The sequence below is a fragment of the Ictalurus punctatus genome, chromosome 3 (genome assembly GCF_001660625.3).
Source record: "Ictalurus punctatus breed USDA103 chromosome 3, Coco_2.0, whole genome shotgun sequence".
Classification (NCBI taxonomy): Eukaryota; Metazoa; Chordata; class Actinopteri; order Siluriformes; family Ictaluridae; genus Ictalurus; species Ictalurus punctatus.
This window is the reverse complement of record NC_030418.2, coordinates 37,129,422-37,157,284: the sequence shown is the minus strand read 5'-3', so window position 1 is coordinate 37,157,284 and position 27,863 is coordinate 37,129,422. Positions and strand designations below refer to the sequence as shown.

The 27,863-nt window shown below is 39.6% G+C and overlaps 1 protein-coding gene across 1 annotated transcript; it reads right to left on the bottom strand.

Moving 5' to 3' along the window:
• Positions 1 to 214: 214 nt before the first annotated feature.
• Positions 215 to 26,000, bottom strand: LOC128632778 (uncharacterized; the record flags this gene model as incomplete). The annotated part of the gene is made up of 3 exons (XM_053679982.1): positions 25,976 to 26,000; positions 24,582 to 24,707; positions 215 to 1,170 (listed from the first exon to the last, which is right to left on the bottom strand). Coding segments are annotated over exons 1-3 (1,107 nt in total), but the record flags the coding sequence as incomplete, so codon positions are not given.
• Positions 26,001 to 27,863: the final 1,863 nt, after the last annotated feature.

Genomic DNA, 27,863 nt, shown 5'->3' with positions numbered 1-27,863 from the left:
ATGTAGCTTCTGTTGTGGATAGAGTGCTAGTGGTCAGTTCAGTTGTTGCTGTCGTTACTGTTGTAGTTGTAGGTTCCTGAATTGTACTGGTTGGAGCTGAAGAAGCTGTAGATGAAGTTGTTTCTACTGTTGTTGGTCCTGTGCTTGTTGTAGTCTGTGTAGTTGGTACTGTGGAAGTTGTTAATTCTGTTGTTGCTGCTGTATTTAAAGTTGTAGTTGTAGCTGTGGTTGTTTCCTCTGTAGTTGTTGCTGTCTCACTTGTTGTGCTTGGAGCTGGAGTAGTTGTCGATGCACTTGTTTCTGCTGTTGAGGGTCCCGTGATTGTTGTAGCCTGTATAGTTGATTGTTCTGTTGTTGGTGTTGTAGTTGATGGTATGCTTGTAGCCGTGGTTGTTTCCACTGTTGTTGTTTGTTCCTGAGTTGTAGTGGTTGAGGCTACAGTTGTTGTAGCTGCAGTTGTTTGATCAGTTGTTGGCTGTGTGCTTGATGTAGCTTCTGTTGTGGATAGAGTGCTAGTGGTCAGTCCAGTTGTTGCTGTCGTTACTGTTGTAGTTGTAGCTTCCTGAATTGTACTGGTTGGAGCTGAAGTAGCTGTTGATGAAGTTGTTTCTACTGTCGTTGGTCCTGTGTTTGTTGTAGTCTGTGTAGTTGGTACTGTGGAAGTGGTTAATTCTGTTGTTGCTGCTGTATTTAAAGTTGTAGTTGTAGCTGTGGTTGTTTCCTCTGTAGTTGTTGCTGTCTCACTTGTTGTGGTTGCAGCTGGAGTAGTTGTAGATGCACTTGTTTCTGCTGTTGAGGGTCCCGTGATTGTTGTAGCCTGTATAGTTGATTGTTCTGTTGTTGGTGTTGTAGTTGATGGTATGCTTGTAGCCGTGGTTGTTTCCACTGTTGTTGTTTGTTCCTGAGTTGTAGTGGTTGAGGCTACAGTTGTTGTAGCTGCAGTTGTTTGTTCAGTTGTTGGCTGTGTGCTTGATGTAGCTTCTGTTGTGGATAGAGTGCTAGTGGTCAGTTCAGTTGTTGCTGTCGGTACTGTTGTAGTTGTAGGTTCCTGAATTGTACTGGTTGGAGCTGAAGTAGCTGTAGATGAAGTTGTTTCTACTGTCGTTGGTCCTGTGCTTGTTGTAGTCTGTGTAGTCGGTACTGTGGAAGTGGTTAATTCTGTTGTTGCTGCTGTATTTAAAGTTGTAGTTGTAGCTGTGGTTGTTTCCTCTGTAGTTGTTGCTGTCTCACTTGTTGTGCTTGGAGCTGGAGTAGTTGTAGATGCACTTGTTTCTGCTGTTGAGGGTCCCGTGATTGTTGTAGCCTGTATAGTTGATTGTTCTGTTGTTGGTGTTGTAGTTGATGGTATGCTTGTAGCCATGGTTGTTTCCACTGTTGTTGTTTGTTCCTGAGTTGTAGTGGTTGAGGCTACAGTTGTTGTAGCTGCAGTTGTTTGTTCAGTTGTTGGCTGTGTGCTTGATGTAGCTTCTGTTGTGGATAGAGTGCTAGTGGTCAGTTCATTTGTTGCTGTCGTTACTGTTGTAGTTGTAGGTTCCTGAATTGTACTGGTTGGAGCTGAAGTAGCTGTAGCTGAAGTTGTTTCTACTGTCGAGGGTCCTGTGCTTGTTGTAGTCTGTGTAGTTGGTACTGTGGAAGTGGTTAATTCTGTTGTTGCTGCTGTATTTAAAGTTGTAGTTGTAGCTGTGGTTGTTTCCTCTGTAGTTGTTGCTGTCTCACTTGTTGTGGTTGGAGCTGGAGTAGTTGTAGATGCACTTGTTTCTGCTGTTGAGGGTCCCGTGATTATTGTAGCCTGTGTAGTTGATACTGTGGAAGTGGCAAATTCTGTTGTTGCTGCAGGCGTTAAAGTTGTAGTTGTTTCCGCTGTAGTTGTTGCTTCCTCAGTTGTAGTGGATGGAGCTGAAGTAGCTGTGGATGCAGTTGTTTCTACTGTTGTTGGTCCTGTGCTTGTTGTAGCCTGTGTAGTTGATAGTTCTGTTTGTGCTGTTGTCAGTACAGTTGTAGCTGTAGGTGTTTCCTCGGTAGTACTTGGTTCCTGGGTTGTAGTGCTTGGGGCTACAGTTGCTGTTGATGCAGTTGTTTCATATGTGGTTGCAGCCTGTGTAGTTGATTGTTCTGTTGTTGATGTTGTAGTTGATGGTATGCTTGTAGCCGTGTTTGTTTCCACTGTTGTTGTTTGTTCCTGAGTTGTAGTGGTTGAGGCTACAGTTGTTGTAGCTGCAGTTGTTTGTTCAGTTGTTGGCTGTGTGCTTGATGTAGCTTCTGTTGTGGATAGAGTGCTAGTGGTCAGTTCAGTTGTTGCTGTCGGTACTGTTGTAGTTGTAGGTTCCTGAATTGTACTGGTTGGAGCTGAAGTAGCTGTAGATGAAGTTGTTTCTACTGTCGTTGGTCCTGTGCTTGTTGTAGTCTGTGTAGTTGGTACTGTGGAAGTGGTTAATTCTGTTGTTGCTGCTGTATTTAAAGTTGTAGTTGTAGCTGTGGTTGTTTCCTCTGTAGTTGTTGCTGTCTCACTTGTTGTGGTTGGAGCTGGAGTAGTTGTAGATGCACTTGTTTCTGCTGTTGAGGGTCCCGTGATTGTTGTAGCCTGTATAGTTGATTGTTCTGTTGTTGGTGTTGTAGTTGATGGTATGCTTGTAGCCGTGGTTGTTTCCACTGTTGTTGTTTGCTCCTGAGTTGTAGTGGTTGAGGCTACAGTTGTTGTAGCTGCAGTTGTTTGTTCAGTTGTTGGCTGTGTGCTTGATGTAGCTTCTGTTGTGGATAGAGTGCTAGTGGTCAGTTCAGTTGTTGCTGTCGTTACTGTTGTAGTTGTAGGTTCCTGAATTGTACTGGTTGGAGCTGAAGTAGCTGTAGATGAAGTTGTTTCTACTGTCGTTGGTCCTGTGCTTGTTGTAGTCTGTGTAGTTGGTACTGTGGAAGTGGTTAATTCTGTTGTTGCTGCTGTATTTAAAGTTGTAGTTGTAGCTGTGGTTGTTTCCTCTGTAGTTGTTGCTGTCTCACTTGTTGTGGTTGGAGCTGGAGTAGTTGTAGATGCACTTGTTTCTGCTGTTGAGGGTCCCGTGATTGTTGTAGCCTGTATAGTTGATTGTTCTGTTGTTGGTGTTGTAGTTGATGGTATGCTTGTAGCCGTGGTTGTTTCCACTGTTGTTGTTTGTTCCTGAGTTGTAGTGGTTGAGGCTACAGTTGTTGTAGCTGCAGTTGTTTGTTCAGTTGTTGGCTGTGTGCTTGATGTAGCTTCTGTTGTGTATAGAGTGCTAGTGGTCAGTTCAGTTGTTGCTGTCGTTACTGTTGTAGTTGTAGGTTCCTGAATTGTACTGGTTGGAGCTGAAGTAGCTGTAGATGAAGTTGTTTCTACTGTCGTTGGTCCTGTGCTTGTTGTAGTCTGTGTAGTTGGTACTGTGGAAGTGGTTAATTCTGTTGTTGCTGCTGTATTTAAAGTTGTAGTTGTAGCTGTGGTTGTTTCCTCTGTAGTTGTTGCTGTCTCACTTGTTGTGGTTGGAGCTGGAGTAGTTGTCGATGCACTTGTTTCTGCTGTTGAGGGTCCCGTGATTGTTGTAGCCTGTATAGTTGATTGTTCTGTTGTTGGTGTAGTAGTTGATGGTATGCTTGTAGCCGTGGTTGTTTCCACTGTTGTTGTTTGTTCCTGAGTTGTAGTGGTTGAGGCTACAGTTGTTGTTGCTGCAGTTGTTTGTTCAGTTGTTGGCTGTGTGCTTGATGTAGCTTCTGTTGTGTATAGAGTGCTAGTGGTCAGTTCAGTTGTTGCTGTCGTTACTGTTGTAGTTGTAGCTTCCTGAATTGTACTGGTTGGAGCTGAAGTAGCTGTAGATGAAGTTGTTTCTACTGTCGTTGGTCCTGTGCTTGTTGTAGTCTGTGTAGTTGGTACTGTGGAAGTGGTTAATTCTGTTGTTGCTGCTGTATTTAAAGTTGTAGTTGTAGCTGTGGTTGTTTCCTCTATAGTTGTTGCTTCCTCAATTGTTGTGGTTGGAGCTGGAGTAGTTGTTGATGCAGTTGTTTCATATGTTGTTGGTTCTGTGCTTGTTGTAGCCTGTGTACTTGATAGTTCTGTTGTTTGCTCTGTTGTCAGTACAGTTGTAGCTGTAGTTGTTTCATCGGTAGCACTTGGTTCCTGGTTTGAAGTAGTTGTGGCTACAGTTGTTGTAGATGCAGTTGATTCTATTGTTGTGAGCTGTTTGTTTTTTGTAGCCTGTGTTGTGTACTCAGTAGTACTGGTCAGTTCTGTTACTTTTATTGTTGTTGGTACAGTTGTAGCTGTCGTAGTTTCCTCAGTTGTGTTTGTCCCTTCTGCGGTTTCTGTTGTAAATGGTATTGTACTTTGGGCTGCAATCCCACTAAGCAGCATCCATAGACATACTGTCACAAGTATAGGTAATTTCACTTAATTTTTACTTCATTTATTTAAAAACCATTTATTTTCTTAGCTCACTATTACAGTCATTACATGATGCAATATATGTTTATGATATTGATAATGTTTCGTTATTGGTCACATATACATTACAACACAGTGAAATTCTTTTCTATGCATAACCCAGCATGTTAGGAAGCTGGGGTCAGAGCGCAGGGTCAGCCATGATACAGCACCCATGGTGCAGAGAGGGTTACGGGCCTTGCTGAAGGGCCCAGCTTGGCAGTGCTGTGGCTTGAACCACCGACCTTCCGATCAGTAACCCAGAGCCAGAGCCTTAACCACTAATCCACTGCTGTCGCCTACCCCCAAATCAAATGATTCTCTTATATTTGACATAATTTATAATCTAACATCTAACAATCTAACAATCATACATTTTAGCCATTTAAATATCTCACAAAATAAATGCATACACATAAGCATACATTTATCTCACATAAAAGCAAAAGAGACTAAATTTGCCAAAGGGACTTAATAATAATAATATTATTATTATTATTATTATTATTATTATTATTATTATTATTATTATTATTATTATAATTATATTATTATTATTATTATTATTATTATTATTATTATTATTATTATTATAGCAGCTGCAATCAGCAATTAAGGGGGCAAGCGCAAAAGAAGCTAAACAAGGAACTAAACAAGCATGGAAGTGAGCATCAAGACCAACTGTAAAAAAAAGAGCAATTTTAGATATTTGTATATGATTTTAGGCAAAATGGTTGAACATTCATGAATCCAATCAATTGTTATACTATTTAATTGCTTATCATGTTTGACCAATAACTGGCACTGTGACCACATGTTTATCAACATAAAATCCATAATTTTTTGCCAGCATGGTTTGCCGAATATCTAATCAAATTTATTGAAAATCGCCCAATGGTCTCAAAATTAGTTTTAAAATTCAAAATGGTGGACAGGAAGTTCAATTGACTATGGCATAATTGATATCACTGTTCTCAACATGACACGTGGAATCTAACAAGACCAGTTTCATTACAATAGGCAAAATTATTCAAATGATATTGGCATTTTTTAAAATGTCATTATAATTTTTGACCACAAGGTGCCACTGTCCAAAAAAAAAAAATTCTACCTTCAGGGCATTGTGACAAAGACACATATAGAGTTTCGAAATGATAAGCCAATGCCTTAGAAAAATATAGCATTTTGTGACAAAATTCAAAATGGCTGACAATGGAACATGGAATCGTTCGTCTCAGAATGTCATACGGAGTCAAACTTTTTTCATATTTCATGACCAGGTCATGCTTGTGATAAGAGGTACCAAGTTTTGCCTCAATAGGCAAAAGCATTGTGGAGATATAGCGTCATGTCCAGTTCAGCGTGCTCTTCGTCAAATTCATTCACGTATTATTCAAGAATGGGTTGACTAATCAACTTGAATTTCATAACTATTTCTCGGCATGGTCTGAAGATGATCTGATTAGATTTTTGTGAAAATCTGGGAGGAGTTAAGAAAAGTTTGTTTTTTAGAGAAAAATGTGATGGCACTATTGGTCAATTTACACTAGTCTCCCAGGAGAAGCATTACAACACACATTACACCAGTATAGAGTGCAGTAAATAGTTTTTTTTTTTTTTTTTTTTACAATAAAATTCTGAAATAAGGTCTGTGATTAACACAAGCTCAATATATTTACACATTTTATTCTATGACAATAATAAGTGTATGTGCCAATTATACCAATCTCAATCCTCAGTTGCCCCAAGAGGAATATTATATTGGATGTCTCTTATTGATAACCTTCAGTGGAGGAACTTGGTATATATAAGTATTGCACACAAAGAAGTTCTTTTCCGAATCCTGCACAAAATCTATCTATGCAACGCACTATCTAGATATTGTGATGTAACTGATACATGTACCTCTTGTAATGGTGAGAGTGAAAAGTGGTGGCTCAGTGGTTAAAGGCTCTGGGTTACTGATGAGAAGGTCAGGAGCCCCAGCACTGCCAAGCTACCACTGTTAGGCCCTTGGGCAAGACCCTTAACCCTCAGTTGCTCAGTTGTATAAATTAGATAAATGTAAGTTGCTCTGGATAAGGGCGTCTGCCAAATGCCATAAAATGTAAAAAAAAAAAAAAAAAAAAAGTACATGAAAACCTCAGACATTTGTTATTTTTTGTAGCGAATAGATTAATAACTCCTTGTATAAAGTTAATTAAAGTTATGATTTAAGCATAAAGGACATTATTTGTCATTTTGAAAATAAAAACAAGTTTCTAGAAGCTACGGTGAATTTATTTATTCTTGTGGCAAAATTTTACCTGAAATGGAGTATTTGATTAAATCATTGCAGTTACTATTTTTTTCTACTATGCTATGATGCCGTGTGTAACGTGTAGCATACTCATGTGCCGTGAGTAACGTGGTTGTTTTTTCTTTAACTTTTATTGATTACATTTTTTTTTCTGGTCATATATATATATATATATATATATATATATATATATATATATATATATATATATATATATACTTTTTCTTCTTGTTCTTGGCAGTACAGTTACTGTTTATGCATACATAATTGCTTGGGATTACATGTATTGTATGTGTATGATTGAAAGCTGTATCTTCACACTTTTGTTAATTATTGCACAAAAATTTAAATGAAAATATAAATAAATAAAAAATATATTTATTGCACTTTATTGTGGTGTAGTGTAATGCATGTAGTAATGCTTCTCTCGGGTGACTAGTGCAAATTGACCGATAGCTCCATCTGTTGGTTTGAAAGAGGAAGGTTCTTAGCTGCATTTGTGAGAAAATCATAACAATGGGCAGAGGTCATCAAAAGCTATTATAATTTTTGAAATTGCATTATAATTGTTTACCACAAGGTGGCACTGCAGGTACAATGCAGGTACCTCAAGTCATGATGTATATCACAGGTATTAATTATTTTCTGAATATGCTAATGCACTATGGAGATATCGCTTCACATCTGTTTCCGCATGATCGAAATCTAATTCGTCTGCATGTTATTTGAGAACGGTTTGGTTTATCAAAAAGCTTTGAAAACATTTTACCAGCATGGTCTGAAATGATCTCTTACCAATTTCATCAAAATTGGATCAATGATCTGGGACTAGATTGAAAAAGTAGGTTTTTCAACAAAGTCCAAACGGCAGGCATAATTGGGATCATTGTTCTCTGCATGACCCAAGGAATCTGTCAAGATGAATCTCATGACAATGCGCAAAAGTATTCAAAAGCTGTTCGCATTTTATTTTTGCATTATAATTGTTGACCACAAGGTGGTACTGTCCTGAAACTTTTTGAGTACTTTTGGGGCACAAGCCTGATGACGTTTACCAATTTTTCTAACAATGTGCCAAGTCGTTCATAAAATACATTTAAGACTAAATTCAAAATGGCTGACCACCAAAATAGCTGATATTCAAAAAATGTAATATCAAATGACTTATGTCCCACAGTTTCATGATTTTAGGATAAGCCATTCAGAAGTTATAAACAAAAATGTACTTTATTCATATCTCATGACCACTAGGTGGAAACTGTACAGGTACCCTCAAGTCATGATGGCTATGACATGCACCAAGTTTGGTATGAATATGCTAAAGCGTTTCAGAGATATTGCCTCATGTTCATTTTGGCTTGCTCGCCCCCGGATTCGTTTGCACATTGTTCGAGAACGGTTGAGTCTATCAAAAAGCTTTTTTTTTTTTTGCCAGTATAGCCTGAAGATAAGTATTTTTTCATTTATATGCTGATGATACCCAGATCTACCTTCCTTTAAAACAAAATGATAGATGCGCTTTACAACCACTGGTGGCCTGTTTAAATGAACTCAAGCTATGGCTTTCTAGCAGCTTTCTAAACCTAAATGATAACAAAATTTAATGAATCTTATTTGGACTGAAGGAAAATTGTGTTGTTGACCTTGACCTTGGTTCGCTTTACTACGGTGTCTACAGCTTTTTGTGGTGTTTACAGCTGGTGCAAAATGCAGCTGCCAGACTTCTCACAGGGACTCAAATACGAGCCTGTTACACCTATTTTAATCAATATACACTGGCTCCCTGTTAAGTACAGAATTGATTTTAAAAAATTTATTGTTTGTTTACAAAGCCCTCAATAACATAATCTGCAATCTTGTGACTTTGGTTTACTCACTGTGCCCAAATCTAGACACAAAAAACAAGGCGACCGCGCCTTCCTGATTGTCGGTCCGAAGCTTTGGAATAGTCTTCCCTACCATATCAGACTTGCCCCTTCTATCTCAACTTTTAAATCTGCCCATTAAGACATACTTATTTTCCCTGGCTTTCAATATTCTGTGATCACTGTGATTTATTTTCTTTTTACTATAGTACTTGCCTTCACCCTGCTGTATGTTTATGCGGTAATTTTTATTTTGTTCAGCACTTTGGTCAACCTTGGTTGTTTTTAAATTTGCTCTATAAAAATATGATTGATTGATTGATGATCTCTTTTGAATTTCATGACAATCAGATGAATGGTCTAGGAGGAGTTCAAAAAATAGGTTTTCGGTCCATTCGAATTGGCACAAGCCAAGGAATCGGGGAAAATAAATTTTGTTTCTAGCTCTTACGGGTCAAAAGGTATTAGTATAAACGAGAGTGCAATTTTGGACAGTTAGTGGCACTAGAATGTTTGAGTTAGAGACTCCAAATATGTTGTAGTAACACATCACACTGTCCTCTATCTGTGTGCCAAATGTCATAACTTTACCGCAAGTGGTTCTATGGGCTGCCATGAGAAAAAGAAGGAATAATAATAATAATAATAAAATAATAATAATAATAGGAACCTTTGGTGCTTGGCCCCTAATAATAATATATGGATATGGGATAAACATACATTTCATTTTAAAGTGAAAAATTAGGTTTACTTACATATTGTGAAGGCAGTAGTGTTACTGGTGCCATTCTTTTTTAAAAAGACAAACCTGTCAATAAACAATTAAATCAAATTGGATTTTTAATTATTTTAAATGTTCAATATAGCAATTAGAAAATGTCAATAATGCAACAACTCTACAATATCACAATAGCATCCCAATAATAATAATAATAATAATAATAATAATAAAAACGATGCATTTTTACAAACAAAATCAGAATATATGAATTTGCAGTTTAACTGTTGCTTAATTTCACTAAATGTGAGGGGGGAGGTGCAAATTGATGATTAGAAGCTAAACTGAGAGTACAAACAAACAAAGAGATATATTACCTTATTTTAGTCATAACCATCTGATCTCAAACAATAATCTGTTCCCTGTAACTCTCTCAGCAATATCCTTAATGACAACAGGCTCTGTCTCTCTGGAAGATGATTTGCCCAAAAGCTAAGCTACTTTTATAAGGTGCAACAAGGTGTGACTCAGGAATCATATTCACATGTTCATGACAAAAGCTATTTTTATGCAACTTGACAATAGTGGGTGTTTCTTCATAGAGAGATGATCAGAAATAGAATTATGTAACATGGTTTTTCATCAGTTTTCCACATTAACAATAAGTTAAAGCGAACCATTTTGAATCTGTATTTAACTTTTAAATTACATGTAGTCCAGACTACAGTGTATTACTTCTTGATTTTAAAACTGTCTCAGATTATTAGTGATATGTTTTCTGTACAATGTACATTAATGGACTACATTTAAAATTTCTGTAAAGCTGCTTTATGATGTTGTATATTGTTAGAACCTTTATCGAATTAAAATTGGATTGAATAAAAAAATAGAAATGCATTTAAAAAGTTATTTAATGTAAAAAAAAGGTATATTTATTCCACAAATATGTAAAAATGATAAGATAATGTTTTTATGTGAATATTAAAATAATATTGGAAATAAAATTTAAATGGTGAGTTATGGAAATTAATTAAAATGCAACTCATGAGAAATAAAATTTAAACAGGTAAAACTGGTAACCAATAAAATATACTATATGGCCATAAATATGTGGAGACATGATCATCACCCACATATTCTGGCTTTCCTCAAACTGTTGCCACAATGTATGAAGCACATAACTTATGGGTCTGCTCCGGAGTCTCCATCCAGTGGAACATGTCTTATTCAGCTCTAGCAGATTTAGTCACCCTGTTTGATGACTAAACCATTTCAACTGGCTTCTTTAGATTCATAGGAACAGCATCTCTACTCTGAGGCTCTCCCAGATTGTTTAACTCCTCACCTTATCACAAAGATTAAGTCTGCAGAGAAAATGTCAGTTGTGCTGCCTGTACTTAGGACCTAATTCATTTGTTCAATACTCACAGCTAGTGACCACAGGTAAGGTGAATATTCTTTGGGGCCACTCAAATGTCTTTGTCTATTGAAACTCCTCCCAAGCTAGACTTTTTGCTTCTTGAAATGTTTTCACTTCAGCTAATCTGGCTCGCCTATACCTCTTAAGTGACATTCCACGTTCCCAAAGCCAGTAACATTTCCAAGGGTCTAGTCCATTTAGAAGATTCTCCATCCTTCATCAGATGCATTTAAAAAAAATTGAACATCGTGGAAACAGAATTTTTTTTCCGTAAGTGGAACTTTCATATATTCTAGATTCACTACAAATACAGTGAAAAATTTCAAGCTTTTTTTTGTTTTAATCTTGATGATTACGGCTTACAGCTCAAGGACATCAAAAATCCAGCATCTCAAAATATTAGAATAAAGAATTTATAAATATCGACCTGAGAAGAGCTCTAATCAGCTAATTAACTCAAAACACCTGCAAAAGTTTCCTGAGCCTTTAAAAAGAACTAGACCATTGCTCAGTGGTCCAAAGTCCTCTTTTCAGATGAAAGCAAATTTTGCGTTTAATTTGTAAATTAAGGTCCCAGAGTCTGGAGGAAGAGTGGAAAGGAACAGAATCCACGTTGCTTGCAGTCCAGTGTGAAGTTTCCACAGTCAGTGATGATTTGAGGTGTCATATCATCTGCTGGTGTTGGTCCACTGTGTTTTCTCAAGTTGAGAGTCAATGCAGCATCTACCAGGAGATTTTAGAGAACTTCATGCTTCCATCTGCTGATAAGCTTTATGGGTATGCGGATTTCCTTTTCCAGCAGGACTTGGTACATGCCCACAGTGCCAAAACTATTAGTAACTGGTTTGCTGACCATGGTATTACTGTGTTTGATTGAACAGCCGACTCGCCTGACCCGAACCCCATAGAGAATCTATGAGAGACACCAGACCCAACAATACAGATGAGCTGAAGGCCACTATCAAAGCAACCTGGGCTTCCAGAACACCTCAGAAGTGCCACAGGCTGATTCTCTCTGTGCCACACTGCATCGATGCAGTAGTTCATGCAAAAGGATTAAAGCCCCGACCACGTATCAATGCATAAATTAACATCCTTTTCAGAAGGCAGACACTTCTGTATTATAAATTCTTTATTCTAATACTTTGAGATACTGGATTTTTGATTTCAAGATTAAAACAAAAAATGGCTTGAAATATTTCTCTTTATGTGTAAAAAATTTTGAATATATGAAAGTTCCACTTTTTGAATCAAATTACTGAAAAAAATTTAATTCTCCATGATATTTAATTTTCTGAGATGCACCTGTATAGTGAGGTGGTTGTCAGTTGGTAGAGCGGGTTGTCCACTAATCGTAGGGTTCGCGGTTCGATTCCCGGCCCACGTGACTCCACATGCCGAAGTGTCCTTGGACAAGACACTGAACCCCACGTTACTCCCAATGGCAAGTTAGCACCTTGCATGACAGCTGTGCTACCACTGGTGTGTGAGTGTGTGTGTGAATTAGTGAATGAGACACAGTGTAAAGCACTTTGGATAAAATCACTATATAAGTCAACCATTTGCCATTTATAGGCGATAAACTCTCAAGATGGCTCCAAGTCACCATTTCAGGATAGATGTATGACTCGGTCAACCCAATACTCGGCTGCAGAGACCACCATCAGGCCTGGCTCATGGGGTGGGTCTTGGTAACAATAATCCAGGCAGATTATACTTAGTCTTTTTTTTTTTCATGGGGATCACATTTGTCTGACATCTTCTTCATACCTGTTCAACAAGGCAGCCCTGTTAAGAACACTAAGCTCCTGGTGACCTAACCCTGAAGTTAGGGCAAGTAAATAACCCTTTTATGTCAAAAAAAAGTCTCAATCCATGAGGAAGATCTAATTGTAAAAAAAAAAAAAAAAAAAAAAAAACATTTGGATTGTTGGTCCATCAAATATTGCATGTTAACAGACTGTATTTTATATCCAGTGTAACTACTGCGATGCATTTAATAATTCATGACTAGTCAAACATGAAGATAACTACACATTGGTATATTGTATTATATATTTTGTTTAGAGATAATGTTTTTTTCCTTCAGAAGTTAAGATATTTATATGTTTTCCAAAAGACAAAATATTAATAATTTACACCGATCATTCTGTTCAAAAGTGTAGTGTGTAGTGTGTTGCCTTCTGCCTTAATGTAGTGTGTTGCCTTCTGGAAAATCAATGAATATTTGCACCTTTTGTAATAGTTGTGTATGAATCCCTTAGTTGTCCTCAGTGTGAAAAGACAGATCTCAACATCATTAGCCACTGCTGGAAAGGGGTCAAATATGCTGGAAAAAGCAGGAAAAGCAAAGAATGTGCAGCACCTGGAGAATTTTTCTGAAGAACATTGGTTAGTTTAACTGCTCAGGACAAACAAGGGACTCATGAACAACTATCACAAAACATACAGTCGCTGTTCATCCAGGCAACAACACACAGTATTAAGAATCAAGGGTATGTAAACTTTTGAACTATTTCATTTGTGTAAATTCAGTTATTATTTTGTCTGGTGGACTATATGTAAATATCTCTTATGTGAAATAGCATCACATAAGATAGCAGTACTACATAAAAAACAAAATGCAATTCTTATGATCTCTCTTTTTTCATTATTAATAAGGGACTAATAAGAAAGACCAGATGTGTGTATAACTGGTGATGTAAAAAGAAAATAAGAAAATTGTATGTAAAATGTGTGGGAAAAACCCAAAAACATCTAAAAATATTTAATTGCAACATGTTGACGTTGTGGCACTAAAAGACGTTGTTGTACTGCGTCACTGTTTTATACACACACAAAGAAAAACATTAAAAGTATGTCATGAATGCAGTAATTACATGTTGTTCAAGGTGTGTCCACATGCCAAACCTCCCACTCTTTCTGTGTTACACACACTTACACACCTATACACAAGCACACACTGATCATTCTACACCTCAAACACATTCACACACTTGTGTAAAGACTACATAACCACATAATTATTTTTCTTAAAGAAGACTAATTAGCCTACATGTCTTTAAATGGTAACTGTGTGTGTAAGGAAGTTTATCGTGTGTGTGTGTGTGTGTAAGGAAGTTTATCGTGTGTGTGTGTGTGTATATATATATATATATATATATATATATATATATATATATATATATATATATATATATATATATATATATATATACACACACACACACACACACACACAGGTGCTTGATAGTTTGTGTAGAATTTAGGCTAGGACTTAAACCCAGGGCATGGGTCATCATTCTTCTTTGTCCTCACTTGTGGAACTGGAATAGGTGTCATCCTGCTGCAGTTGTTGTAGGCTCAAATTTAGCCTATTACCCAAAAACATTTAAAATTCAACTTAGAAGCCGATACTCACATCTACCTCTGAGACCAGTTGGAGATAGAAAAAATACACCAGCCGTGAGTGAGAAGAAGCAAGGGTCCAGCTTTATTGTTCCATTCCACCACACGAGATCCACACCGATGAGAATTCTCAAAAGTGATCCCAATACCCTGAGCTTAAGCTCCAGTATTTATACTGTATTTACACACTAAATAACCCATATGTTTCAAGAAGACTATGATCTCACTACCAATAGGGTTAAAAAAGAGCTCATTTACCTTACTCTTATGTTCCAGAAAAGGGCTATTTCACTTACACATAGAATTGAAACCAGGGGTTTTAATTTACACATAAAATCAGAACCCAGGCATTTCTAATAACCCAGAAAATAAAAACCCTGAGTTTCTAGTTACTCAGAGGATCAGAAACCAGAATTTTCAGTTACCTAGGGCATCAGAAACTTCGTTTTTCAGTTACCCAGAGGATAGAACGTGGACTAAACAACCTAGAGGGACCTTGGTCTTATCGTTATCTCGAGGAGGGGGTAGCTTGACTCAGCCACCCTTATAAATGGGTCCTCATGGTTCTTTCTTAAAATTAAGGCCTTCCTTGCGAGCCAAGAACCCTCACCATTTGAGTCATGAGTAAGTTTACATTTTCCTGTATTTCTAGTTTATAATTTATAAAATTTTCATATTTGCACTATATTTCTTATTTTATATACATTTATACTACTTGAAAAGTGAGTGGTTTACTGTACTTCCAACTTCTTAATATCATTACAGTTCTACTGTCCTGCATATCCTACTATTCTGTTTTTTTATAGAGTTTCTCTATTACTATAAGATATTATTAAAGTTATTCATGTGTGTGTATGAGAAAGAGAGAGTGTGTGTGCATGTTGTGTCTACTTGCCCGACCTTGACTGTACGAGCGTGTGTGTGTGTGTGTGTGTGTGTGTGTGTGTGTATTAGCCCTCCTCAGCTCAGCTCGTATACCTCTTTTTGACTTTTTTGACTATTACTGCTCTTAAAGATCTTTAAAGTGTAATTCCAATTTGTCAATGTCTGCCTAATCCCGCTTCTATGTGTCTAGGTGCCTGTCTTTTCTTCTTCTCCCCTTTGCTGGATGCTAGGTCTCCCTTATATTTATTTTATGATATTTTTTATCCACAACAGATGTATGGTTCCTTGTATGGTTCTTCCATATGAACCTGAACACCCCTAAATACACCAGGAGCCACTGGACAAGGAACATCTGTCTCCACTCTCAGTCCCCTGCTCTGTTCCTGTGAATAGATAGCTTCATACATAGCAGTTAATTATTGCATACATGCTCTCAGTTCAATCTGCAATTATTCCAGTGGCAGTCCTTCATAAGGACCTCTCAGAAATGGCACAGACATGGGTCGACCCGTAAGCATTTCATGCGGTGTTAGATGCGTAATTTTGTTAGTCTGCATGTGATAGTTCATTAGTGCAAGAGGTAGAGCATCTACCAAAATGAGTGTAGTGTCGGCACAAATTGCATTAAGCTTAGCCCTAAAGGTAATACTTACCTTGTCCACCATTCCCTGTGAATGAGGGTGATGAACACATCCCAATCTCTACTTTAATCACATTTACTGTAACACTGTTTTCACTGCTTTTTGAACAAACGCTGAGCCATTGTCAGAGCTAATCTGAGATTGTATGCCAACTCTAGGAATAACCTCTCTGGTCAAAAATGTAATCACTGTTCCTGGAGCTTGGTCTGCTGATACGTGGTCTGTGACCAAGTGCTTGAATGGCCCTTCTGGCATTGGTATGTGCCCTATTGGTGCTGATGTTCACTTCCTGACATTGTTTTGAGCAAAAATTTCACCTTCAGATAACAAAAAGTCCACCATTGCCTGTAAGTATGGAGACCAATACCCTTGCTGTTTTATTGTTCTCATAATCTCCCCCTCATGTAATGTTCAAAAGGATGCATATCTGAAATGAGTACAGTGAGATGTGCAGTAGGTACAATCATATGTCCTTCATGCAAATGCCATTTTCATCTCTAGTGTCACCGCTCTGTAAACACATTGCTTATTGATAAGCATTCGCCTGATGTTGTGAGCAGGCAATGCGTCTACACTAGGTTGAAGCTGAATAAGAAACATTGGTACCATCACTGTCACTTGGCAGCGACCTTCTTGGCCTCCATATCTGCAATGTTATTACCTTTGATAACAAAGTCCATGCCTTTTTGTGTGCCTGACATTTAACAAGCTATCTATCTCTCTCATTATATATATATATATATATATATATATATACTGTATATATAGTAGGGAGTTAGCTCGGGGAGAGGGCGGAGCACAGATCCACATGAGACACCTTTCAGTGATCAGAGGGGTTTGATTTCTAGCTTAGTGCGAAGTGTCCGACGTGAGGGGGGCGTGTCTGTGTTAGTGCGTGGGGGTGTGGTTGTCGCGTGACCTTCTTGAGGGCATGGGTCTCCCGTGCGTTTTCACCGCCCGGTGATCTCGTCCGCGCTCGCACCTTCGGAGAGAGAGAGAGAGAGAGAGAGAGAGAGAGAGAGAGAGAGAGAGAGAGAGAGAGAGAGAGAGAGAGGTTAGTGGTCGGCGTGAGTCAAGGTTACCGTTGTACTCCGTGTGGGCGCGTCTGTAGGCCGCTGAAGAGCACGCACGGATTCCGTTTCTTCACCGTCGGTCTTCCTCTCCCTGTATGGCCGGAAGCGCGCCCTTTTATCCTCCTCCTCTGTCGCCTGATTGGTGGCCTTTTCCCGCCTGACTCCCCAATCGCCGGCCGGCGTAGCGTCAGCGGTCCTGCCCCGCGTGACGGTCCTTCCGGCTGCTGGTGTGTTTGGTACGAGGCTGTCCGCCTCGTGCCGGTGTGGCAGTTGGGGAAGGAGCGCCTTTCTTCTCTTGCGCGCCGGCTGTCAGTCCGTCGTGACTATATATATATATATATATATCATGTTAGTAATCCTACCCTTAACCAGTTGGAACTCTGTACAGCTTTTAATTCAGCCAATTGAGCAGAGCAGGGGTGCTCATTATGTTTGTGAAATTTCAGACACAAAATTTTTCAGATGAAATGTCTAAAAAGTTCAAACATAGGCCTGAGGAAATGTGAATTTTGGCTGGGCGATCATAAGTGTTCTCAGTGACTCGCTCAACAGAATTAATTAGGCAATACAACAATACAGTTGGTGTGTTAGGCACACTAGTAGGTTTAATAGTTATATTTTGGGCAGCACATAGAATAACTTCATATCCCATTCTTTGTTGTTGTCATGTGTTGCAATTCAAAATGGCAGTGACCTGGTGTGATGCGTGTAAGATCAATATGTGAGAAAGAGCAATTTTCCCTGTGGTCTACACTAAGAGAGCAGCTCCAGCCATGGCACGCAAACATGTTGGCAATCCCTGTGCCATCAAATCCAATGGTATTGATAAATAAGCTAAATACCTGCAAGCACCACCACACTCCTGAGCCAGGACCCCCACAGTGGCTCCCCCCACAGATAGTCACAGATAAGTGAAAGTCTTTGTTGTAGTTAGACAGCCGCAGTACACGTGCAGAGCATATGGTATGTTTCCATGTCATAAGTCCACTCAATCTCAGGTTTTTCCTTAGAACACTCAGCTCTCAGGATTTTGTCATGACCTGAGCAATCAGTGATCCATGTCCAGGAATGATCCATGTCCAGTGATAATGTCCAGGAAGCTTAGTATTTGTTGTGTTGTATGGGGCGGAGGATAACCCCAATCATGTTCTGTCGGCATTGGGAGTGTGGGAAATTCGAGGGAGTCTCTGATTACAGAGGAGACCACAGGGGAGCCCACAGCCCCAGAGGGAGACGCATCCAGGTGTATTGTTGATTTTGGAATGTTAAGGTGAGTAATGGCATTGTGCTTTCACATTGTACAGGCACACTGGGAAAAGAGCTGAACACAGGTCAACAACAGAAAAATAATGATTATCATGTGGAATGGATGAGGTTACATTAACACTACAGTACACTAATGTAGATACCATCCTCTTCGGGTGCACGGTGGCTTAGTGGTTAGCATGATTGCCTCGCACCTCCAAGGTCTAGGGTTTGAGTCCCGCCGGGGCCATGTTCTCCGGGCACTCCGGTTTCCTCCAAAGCATGCTGATTGGCTAAAGTGTCTGTAGTGTATGAATGGGTGTGTATGTGATTGTGCCCTGCGATGTATTGGCACGCTGTCCATTGTGCCCAATGCTTCCTGGGATAGACTCCAGGTTCCCCGTGACCCTGAAAAGGAATAAGTGGTAGAAGATGGATGGATGGATACCTTAGAGTAGTTAGTAGATGTGTTATATAGTGGAACTGTTGGCACAATCACACCCTTCTGTAATTATGCTTGTAAAAAAATTACTGGGTGTATCCCTTCCCTACCGAGGGATGGAGGGTATTGTTTACAAAACACAGGAAGTCTATGATTCACTTTAGCTTGATACGGTGTACGTGTTACCTGTCCATACAGCCCATAATGTGCCAGGTATGTTAGCGAGTTCAGGATGAGGGATGCCACCATCGCTGTCAGATTTTGAAACTAGAGACAAACAACTGGGAACACACAACTGCAAAACCCATCATTAAATGTGAGTGACATTCAATTTATGCATCAGATCAAGATGAATAATCATCAGGTGATTTACTGTAATATGCAGTGGGGGTACACGTGGACACTGAACTGGAATCCCATCAAAAAAGCTAAATATATATGTAGTGCCCCTTTGGTGTAATACCTTTTACTTGAGGGAGCTACCCTGAGTTCTTTTCTATTTATCAAGAGAAATACTGAATGCTTACTCTTCTTTATGTTACTTGGCTAATGCCTTGGGTTACCCATGCATTCCAGAATTATCCAATTAGTAAATATACTCTTTATGAAATGCCCACTATATCCCATCATACAATGATAATATCTCTTCTCACTGATTAACTATCTATGATCTTAGGAAAATAGACTAACTTAAAGTGTAGACACTTATGTTTAACTTTTAAGTCAGTAATCAAACCAATGTTTAAATCTTTAACCTTTTTTTACTAATGTAGACACGAAGTATTTAACAAGAAAGTTCAGGCATTGCACATTCAGCTTCAGTTTTACATCATATACTGTTCTCAGAATCCCTTGAGAAGTTTTAAACGTGACAGATTAAACATCAGAAAATGTGTGCACAGCACTCAAAAGATATAGGCTATTCGCCCAGATTAACCAACAAAAGCCAGCATTACCCCATAAACAAACAAAATAATACTGCCAAGTTCCCCATTTCAGGATTGAATGTAGCTGGTGTATGTAGAAGCCTCAAACAAAATGGCTGCTTCACCACGAGGGCAAAAACAAATAAATGGTACTTTGATCAAGAATGGCATCACACTCACGCAGGGTCGTTGCAAGATAGAAGAAAAGGAGATTCACACACAGGTAGTCATCCGCGAAGTCCACAGCTCCTTTCTCCGTGACAAACACAGTCCCTGCACCTCCAGTCGGCTGTTCGCTAACTTATTATCAAAGTCCACGTGTGCACTAGCATTCAAGTATTAACAGCTAGCTCTTAGCTATTATATTATTTCTGCGGTAATATAATGTCTCTCCGAAGTTATACTCTCCACAGATAGCTTTTTCCACCACAAAAGTCACATATAGTGCTCTGGTCGACCACTTAACTCAGTGATGGTACTTGAGAAAAACCCCAGCTAGCGAATCCACACTCCTTCCACAAGCACGCTCTCTCTCGCGCTGTTTTCCCCCGACGATCCTGTGACCTGTAACTCACTCCTGATTGGTCCATTAACACAAATAATTTAAACTTACACCTTTACATCCCTTTTTTTCTCTGTACACACATCACAATATTTTTCACCTCCCTACATACAGACAATAGTGGTTGTGTCGATCATAATTGGTCAAAAAATAGAAGAGAACACGAGATGAATTTGATAATGGAAATCATGCAATTTAAGTTATAAAACTAGAATAAATATTATTAAAACTTTTATATTTTCAAAATAATATTTCTATCATGTATCTTGATACAGCGTGATGCAGCGTGTAAAATAATTGCGAGTGGTATCGCCAGGCAGACTGAATGGATATGGAACATCTCCAACTGGAAATCAAAAAAATGATCTTCAAGAAAAGGTATACCATATTATAAGTTAATTTTTTCCAACTTCACAAATAAATATAAAGATTTAATAATTGATACAGGATAACAGGATAATTGATTGGGTGGAAGACTCAAGCAAAAAATATATCTTTTAATTGTTGATTGTGTTTATGGAAACTCTGTGGCTTTTATAAATTTGGATAAAAACCAAAACACAGATTGGCTTAAAAATCTACAGAATAAAATTATATCTAAACATCTGAGAGATACAACGTGGTTAGTCACCGTAAGAAGGCTTCCAGTAAGAGCAGTAGTTAAAGTTGCTTTGTAAAAACTAGTAAGTGATCGGTGCCCAACAGTGTTGAAGAGGAAACACTTGAACATTTCCTTCTAGAGTGTTACCACTCTAAGGATGCATGGGAGAAATTAAAAATCATTGGTCTTAATATAGAAATAAATATGAACAATTTTTTTTATGGTATCTTTAAAGAAAATTGTTATAAAACCTGGCATGACTTCATCTGGTTCATAATATGTTTAACTAAATCTAAGCTTTGGGAAAAAAAAAAAGAGAGCTAGAATGACTTCTTCATATCCAGCGGTGACAAAGACATTCAAAAAGAATTAAGGAGACTAAAAACACGCATATTTAATGGTATCTTGACTGTGTAAGTATTTTTTTCTGAATATGACTGTACTGTAAAATTGTAAATTTTGCATAAATTTCAATAAAATTATGATTTTTTAAATAATAAAAATAAGGACTTATAGATGTGTATAGAAATCAAAGATATGCTACACAAATTAGTGATAGGAATTCCAGCTCTTTATTGAGCCAGTTCATTTGGATCAGCAACAGGGGCCGGCTTTCAGCTCCCAAACGGCTCTTCATTTATTATGACCAAATTTAGCAATATTTTGAACTATGATTAGTATATGTGCACATATATCGCATAAATTGTTCAGTGTCATTATACTACACCTTTAATTGTACATAATTTTGAATTATGCTTAGCATAAAAACCTTAAATAATGTAAAAATATCAAACATTATTACCCATCTGTATTGAGTGTCTTATTTATATTGAACAATCCAAACTACCTGTGTACTAAACTACCTGGACAACTGGTTAATTCTAGCACGAGCCAGGGAACTGGCGGTTCAACATCGAGGGGGCTTGGGGCTCAGGTTGAACCTCAGGAAAGTATGCTTTCTCCAGTGCAGTGGACAACTTTTCTAGGGGTTATAAGGAATCTACAACGATGAGGGCATTTCTATCCCCAACACCTGTAGGGTGTCTGCTTTCGACACTGTGAACCATCAGATTCTCCTGTCAACTCTCTCCAGCCTGGGCATCACTGGAACGGTTCTGCGCTGGGTGGAATCCTATCTCTCTGACAGATCCTTCAAGGTATCATGGAGGTGAGGTATTTCTGAAACTCAGCAACTCACAACTGGCGTTCCACAGGGGTCAGTTCTGGGTCCACTCCTCTTTTCTATCTACACCACATCTCTAGGGCAGGTGATTGAGTCTCATGGCTTCTCATATCATTGCTATGCTGATGACACCCAGCTCCATTTGTCCTTCCAGCCTGACAATCCATCCGTCTCTGCACGCATCTCTGCTTGCCTTTTGGACATCTCGGTCTGCATGAAGGAAAACCATCTTAAACTTAACCTGGCAAAATCTGAGCTTCTCGTCATCCCAGCCTGTCCCTCAATCAACCACAACCTCACTGTACAGCTCGGCTCACTCACACTCATGCCAACCAGGACGGCCAGCAACCTTGGGGTGATTCTTGATAATGTCTTGACCTTTGCAGACCATATCTCAGCAACTGCAAGGTCCTGTAGGTTCATCCTTTACACCATCAAGAAAATCCAACCCTACATCACCAAACAGGCTACACAGATTCTAGTCCAGGCTCTTGTTATCTCTAAACTGGACTACTGCAACTCACTGCTTTCAGGCCTCCCAGCCAGCTCCATCAAACCCCTTCAGATGATTCAGAATGCTGCAGCGCGCCTCGTCTTGAACCAGTCCAAGAGAACCCATGTCACACCCCTCTTCATCTCCCTCCACTGGCTTCCTGTAGCTGCCCGCATCAAGTTCAAGGCCTTGATGCTCACCTACAAGACCTTGTCAGGAACAACATCCTCCTACCACAACTCTCTCCTGAAGGCCTGCGTTCCCTCTCGCAATCTGCGATCGATTAGCGAGCGACCGACGTTTAGCAGTTCCAACTCTGCGTGGCACAAGGTCCCTTTCCAAAACCTTCACACTAACTGTTCCTCAGTGGTGGAATGCACTTCCAATAACAATCCGGACCACAGAATCTCTCACCATCTTCAAAAAACAACTAAAGACCCACCTCTTCAATGAACACCTACCAAACTCATAATAAAAAAAAAATAAATAAAAAAAAAAATAAATAAAAAAAACATGCACTTACACCTCTACTCTACACTTTGCTTTTTCTGGAATTCAATTAATAGATCTCTTATGGTAGCATTTATTGTACTGTTCTCTGCTTGATATCACTTTGCTTGTATCTTTCTCATTTGTAAGTCGCTTTGGATAAAAGCGTCTGCTAAGTGAATAAATGTAAATGTAAATGTAGGGTCAATCCTATCAACATTGAGCAAAATAAAGCTGGATCTTGGCATCCCCTCCAGTCTCTATGGGAGACTACTGGAGCTTATGGCAGCAGCAGCCAAAGTCTTACCACTGGGCTTTTTGCACAGGAGACCGTTTCAGTGGTGGCTGAGAAGTTGGGGGTTTCGTCCAAGGATGAAACCTCTGAGAGTAATCAGTGTCATGTGGCAATTCCTACATGCTCTGAGAATTTGAAGTCTACCAGTTTCTAGCCTTGGGGCACACTCTAGGGGTGTCTCCTTAAGACGCTAATGACAGACGTCCTCAAGACGACAGAGCGTCCTCAAGACGCTAATGACAGACACCTCCCTCATGGGCTGGAACGCAGTCTTAGACAGCTGTCCAGCTCATGGTCTTTGGAGTAGCATATAAATTGCCTAGAAATGTGGGCCATAATTCTAGCACTAAAATTCCTTCTTCCTCAGTTGAGAGGTCACCATGTGTTTACAGACAACACAGCGGTGGTCTCATATATTGACTACCAGGGAGGATTATGTCCGCGCCCCCTGTTCAGGCAGGAACAACTAATTCTTCTCTGGGAAGGGGGAAGGTTTTGTCAGTGAGTGCAATGTACATTCTGAGCAACTGGAATGTGGGGGCAGACATCCGGTTGAGGGCTGAGGTCCAGGGATTGGTGGCTCCATCCACAAGTGGTGGAGTACATATGGCGGAGGTTTGGACAAGCAGGTGTGGATATGTTTGCCTTCGAGGACACAACACACTGCCCGCTATTCACCCTCACCCCTCCCCCACAATTAGGGCTGGATGCCATGGTACACATGTGGCCGAGGTCACATTTGTATGCTTTTCCCCCGATCGCTCTGCTCCCAAAAGTTCTAGCGAGAGTTTGCCACAGTCTACATCTAGTTTGAGACAGTCTACATCTGCTGCTGGTAGCACCGTATTGGCCAGCTCGAGTATGGTTCTCAGATATAATATCCCTGCTAAATGGCACTCCTTGGGAGATTCCCATCCGCAGAGATCTACTGTCTCAAGCCAGAGGGCTGATTTATCACCCTCAGCCCAAACTATGGAATCTGTGGGTCTGGCCCCTGAGGGCCACCAGCTCATAGAGTCTGGTCTCACAACTGAGGTTGTAGAGACCATGTTGAATCCTAGAGCACCATCCATGAGTAAATTATATGTGCTCAAGTGGTGGCTTTTTCTCTTGTGGTGTAAGGAATGTCAGCTAGACTCAGTGAACTGCGCAATAGCTACAGTCCTGGAGTTCTTACAAAGACATTTCTCAGCGGTGTAGACTCCTTTTACAATCATGGTTTATGTGGCCGCCATTTTGGCCAGCCACGCCCCGTTGATGGAGCCTCTGTGGGGAAACATCATCTAACTTCGAGGTTTATGCATAGTGTCAAGCGTCTGAGGCCCATCTGCAGGCCGCACATACCTTCCTGGGACCTTTCTGTGATCCTGGAAGGTCTGTCAGGTGCTCCATTTGAGCCCTTAAGGTGGATCTACTGTCTCAAGCCGGAGGGCTGATTTTTCACCCTCAGCCGGAACTATGAAAACTGTGGGTCTGGACCTTGAGGGGCTGTCAGGTGCCCCATTTGAGCCCTCAGTCAGCCTCTGAGACGCTTCTGACTTTATCCTAGGTTGGATTATATGCAGACTTTCTGCTCTCCCCTGTTCCTCACACCGCAACAAGAGACAATGCACCTGCTGTGTCCAGTAACAGCTCGCTGTACTTACTTCCACCGCTCTGGCCAGTGGCATAAGTCGGAGCAGCTGCTGCTCTGCTTGGCGGTGACAGTAGCGGTGATGCTGTGTCATAGCAGTGCATCTCTAATTGGATAGCAGAAACAATCTCTATCGCTTATGAGGCACATGGTCTCAATACACCTCTGGGCATAAGGGCTCATTCCACTACTGGGGTCGCCTGCTCGATGGCTTTGTCCAACGAGGTATCCTTACAGGATGTCTGTGCTGCTGGAGGTTAGTCTATGCCACACACATTCATTCGATATTACGGCCTGGATATTCATTCCACCCTGGGCTCGAGTGTTTTGCATTGACCCTCGGGGTTGGATCTTTTTCTTGTCACTTTATTACCTGGACACATTATTTCACATGACACTGTATGCATCTACCTTACTTATTGACTTACAGGTGTGTCTGGTTAGTATTTGGTGTCTGTGATGTCATGTGTTATGTCTGTAATTGTCTGCTGCTGTGACAAAACAATTTCCCTCAGGGATCAATAAAGTAATGTACAGTGGTGCTTGAAAGTTTGTAAACCCTTTAGAATTTTCTATATATCTGCATAATATGGCCTAAAAGTAGACAAAAAAATTATACTAAAGAGACTAAAATATTATACTTGGTCATTAATTTATTGAGGAAAATGATCCAATATTACATATCTGTGAGTGGCAAAAGTATATGCACCTCTAGCATTAGCAGTTAATTTGAAGGTGTAATTAGAGTCAGGTGTTTTTCATCAATGGAATGACGATCAGGTGTAAGTGAGGGAGCGTACTGTTTCTTTTAAAGAACAGGGATCTATCAGAGACTGATCTTCACAACACACGTTTGTGGAAGTGTATCATGACGCAAACAAAGACGATTTCTGAGGAGCTCAGAAAAAGTTGTTGAAGCACATCAGGCTGGAAAAGTTTACAGCACCATCTCTAAAGAGTTTGGACTCCACCAATCCACAGTCAGACAGATTGTGTACAAATGGAGGAAATTCAACACCATTGCACAGGATTGGAGACCAACAAAGACGTGTAATAGTCCATCAGGTCAGAAAGAAACCCAGGGTCACTTCTAAGCAAGTAAAGGCCTCTCTCACATTGGCTATTGTTAATGTTCATGAGTCCCCCATCAGGAGAACACTGAACAACAATGATGTGCATGGCAGGATTGCAAAGAGAAAGACAATGCTCTCCAAAGTGAACATTGCTGCCCTTCTGCAGTTTGCTAAAGATCACGTGGACAAGCCAGAAAGCTGACGGAAAAGACTATTTTTGAGACCCAAACAGAACATCTGGCAGTGGTGGTGCATGATCTCCCTTCCATACACGTGTTAAAGTACATAAAACTGATTTTACCTGCCACTTCTGCTGCCACACCCATGCTGCATTCAAATAGGAGACGTGGTAACTTAGTGGTTTGAGCTTCTGATCAGAAGTTCAAATCCCAAAACCACCAAGCTGCCACTGCTGGGCACTTGAGCAAGGCCCTTAAAAAAAAAAAAAAAAAAAAGGATAATTGTAAGATGCTCTGGATGGACATCTGCCAAATACCATAAATGTAATGTAAATAACCTGAAAATGTGGTGGTTGACACATGTAGTTTCAAAGGAAATGATTTTATCTGTAATTGCTGAACATACACAAGCCCATGTCATGAAGGCTGATTTTTAAGACACAGATATAAAAACAAGGAGCATAATAAATTGTAACAAACTGTAAAATACAAACAAAATTCCCCTCTGAAAGTATTGGAAAGGTAAGGGCAATTATTTAGTTTTTAACTTTACACTGAAGACATTTGGGTTTGAAATCTAAAGATGAATATGAGCCAATAAATTAGAATTTCAGCTCTCATTTCCTGATATTTACATCTAGACGTGTTAAACATTTTTGACCATGGTACCTTTTGTTTGAACCTGGCATGTTTCCATCTGTAATGTGCTGTTGTAACGATACACAGGGAGTAGGCACAGGAGCGCTGTCTTTATTCATAAACAAACAAAACCAAACACAGGTAACGTGGTCTTTACGGAATTAGATACGAGTAAACATGAGACTAAAGTCGAGGCAGGAAACAGGACATGGAAATGAGACCGCTAGCATGCTAAACCTACATGTTACACCGATATCTATCACACTGGCATCTATGTTACAAATAATAATACTGTGTGCAGTCGCCAAGGGGTTTAAATAGTCAACATAATCAAACTAAACATGGACACCTGGCTCAAATTAAACTACACCCTCGCACATAAGCCAATATCTAAACAGGAAGCGAACGAACCAAAATAAGAGTCACGTGTCCAGTCAGAAGCCGCGCCGCAGTGCCATTTGCTGGCCGTGGCGTAACAGCTGTATACTCCATAATTTGGGAAGTAAATGTTTTAGTGCCGGTGTAACTCTATAAGCATTATAGTGCACTCTGAGCACTTTACGTATTGACGTATTATAGAAGTTATAGAATGATTTGAATTATTGTCAGAGAATGAAAAGAACTTTTAATTTATTTGCTATTATATAAAATCCTGAAACAAACAAAAACAAAAGGTATGAAAATGAACACAAGTGGTTTAAGAGGGCATTCTCCCTGAGGCCAAGCAGAGATGATCCTTAACATGTTATTCTGCCTCTGCTTCCGTTGGCGATGGAAGTACGGGATTCTTCATTGCTGCTCCTGTATGTTGAAAAGGTAAAACCAGAATAAGTTTAACAAATTTATATATTTTTTTACTTACAGTTAATAATTACATCCACAAAATACATTTTATTTAGCTGGTTTCTTATGAATTTGGGCAAGGATATAAAGAAGCACAGCATAAAAGATGTTTGCAACATATGCTTTGATTTTTTATATCTTTGCCCAAATTCATAAGAATCCAGCAAAAGGATTCAGTGAATCGACTCTTTTGGAATCAACTCCCCATCACTACTGCGCATGCTTCCAAAGATCTTCATATCACACGTGGAAGACACCTGTCTCAGCGGGAAAACTAAGGTACGTAGCTAATCTTATTAATTGTCATTAATATGTCAAATATATATTTGATTTTATATCAAATAAATTTAACAGAGAAAGTATAAAATTATACAGTTTAAAATTAGCAATTAGACAGGGGCAGTGGTGGTTTGATGGTTAAGGCTCTGGGTTACTGATCAGAAGGTTGGGGGTTCAAGCAACAGCACTACCAAGCTGCCACTGTTGGGCCCTTGAGCAAGGTCCTTAACTGTCTCTGCTCCAGGGGCG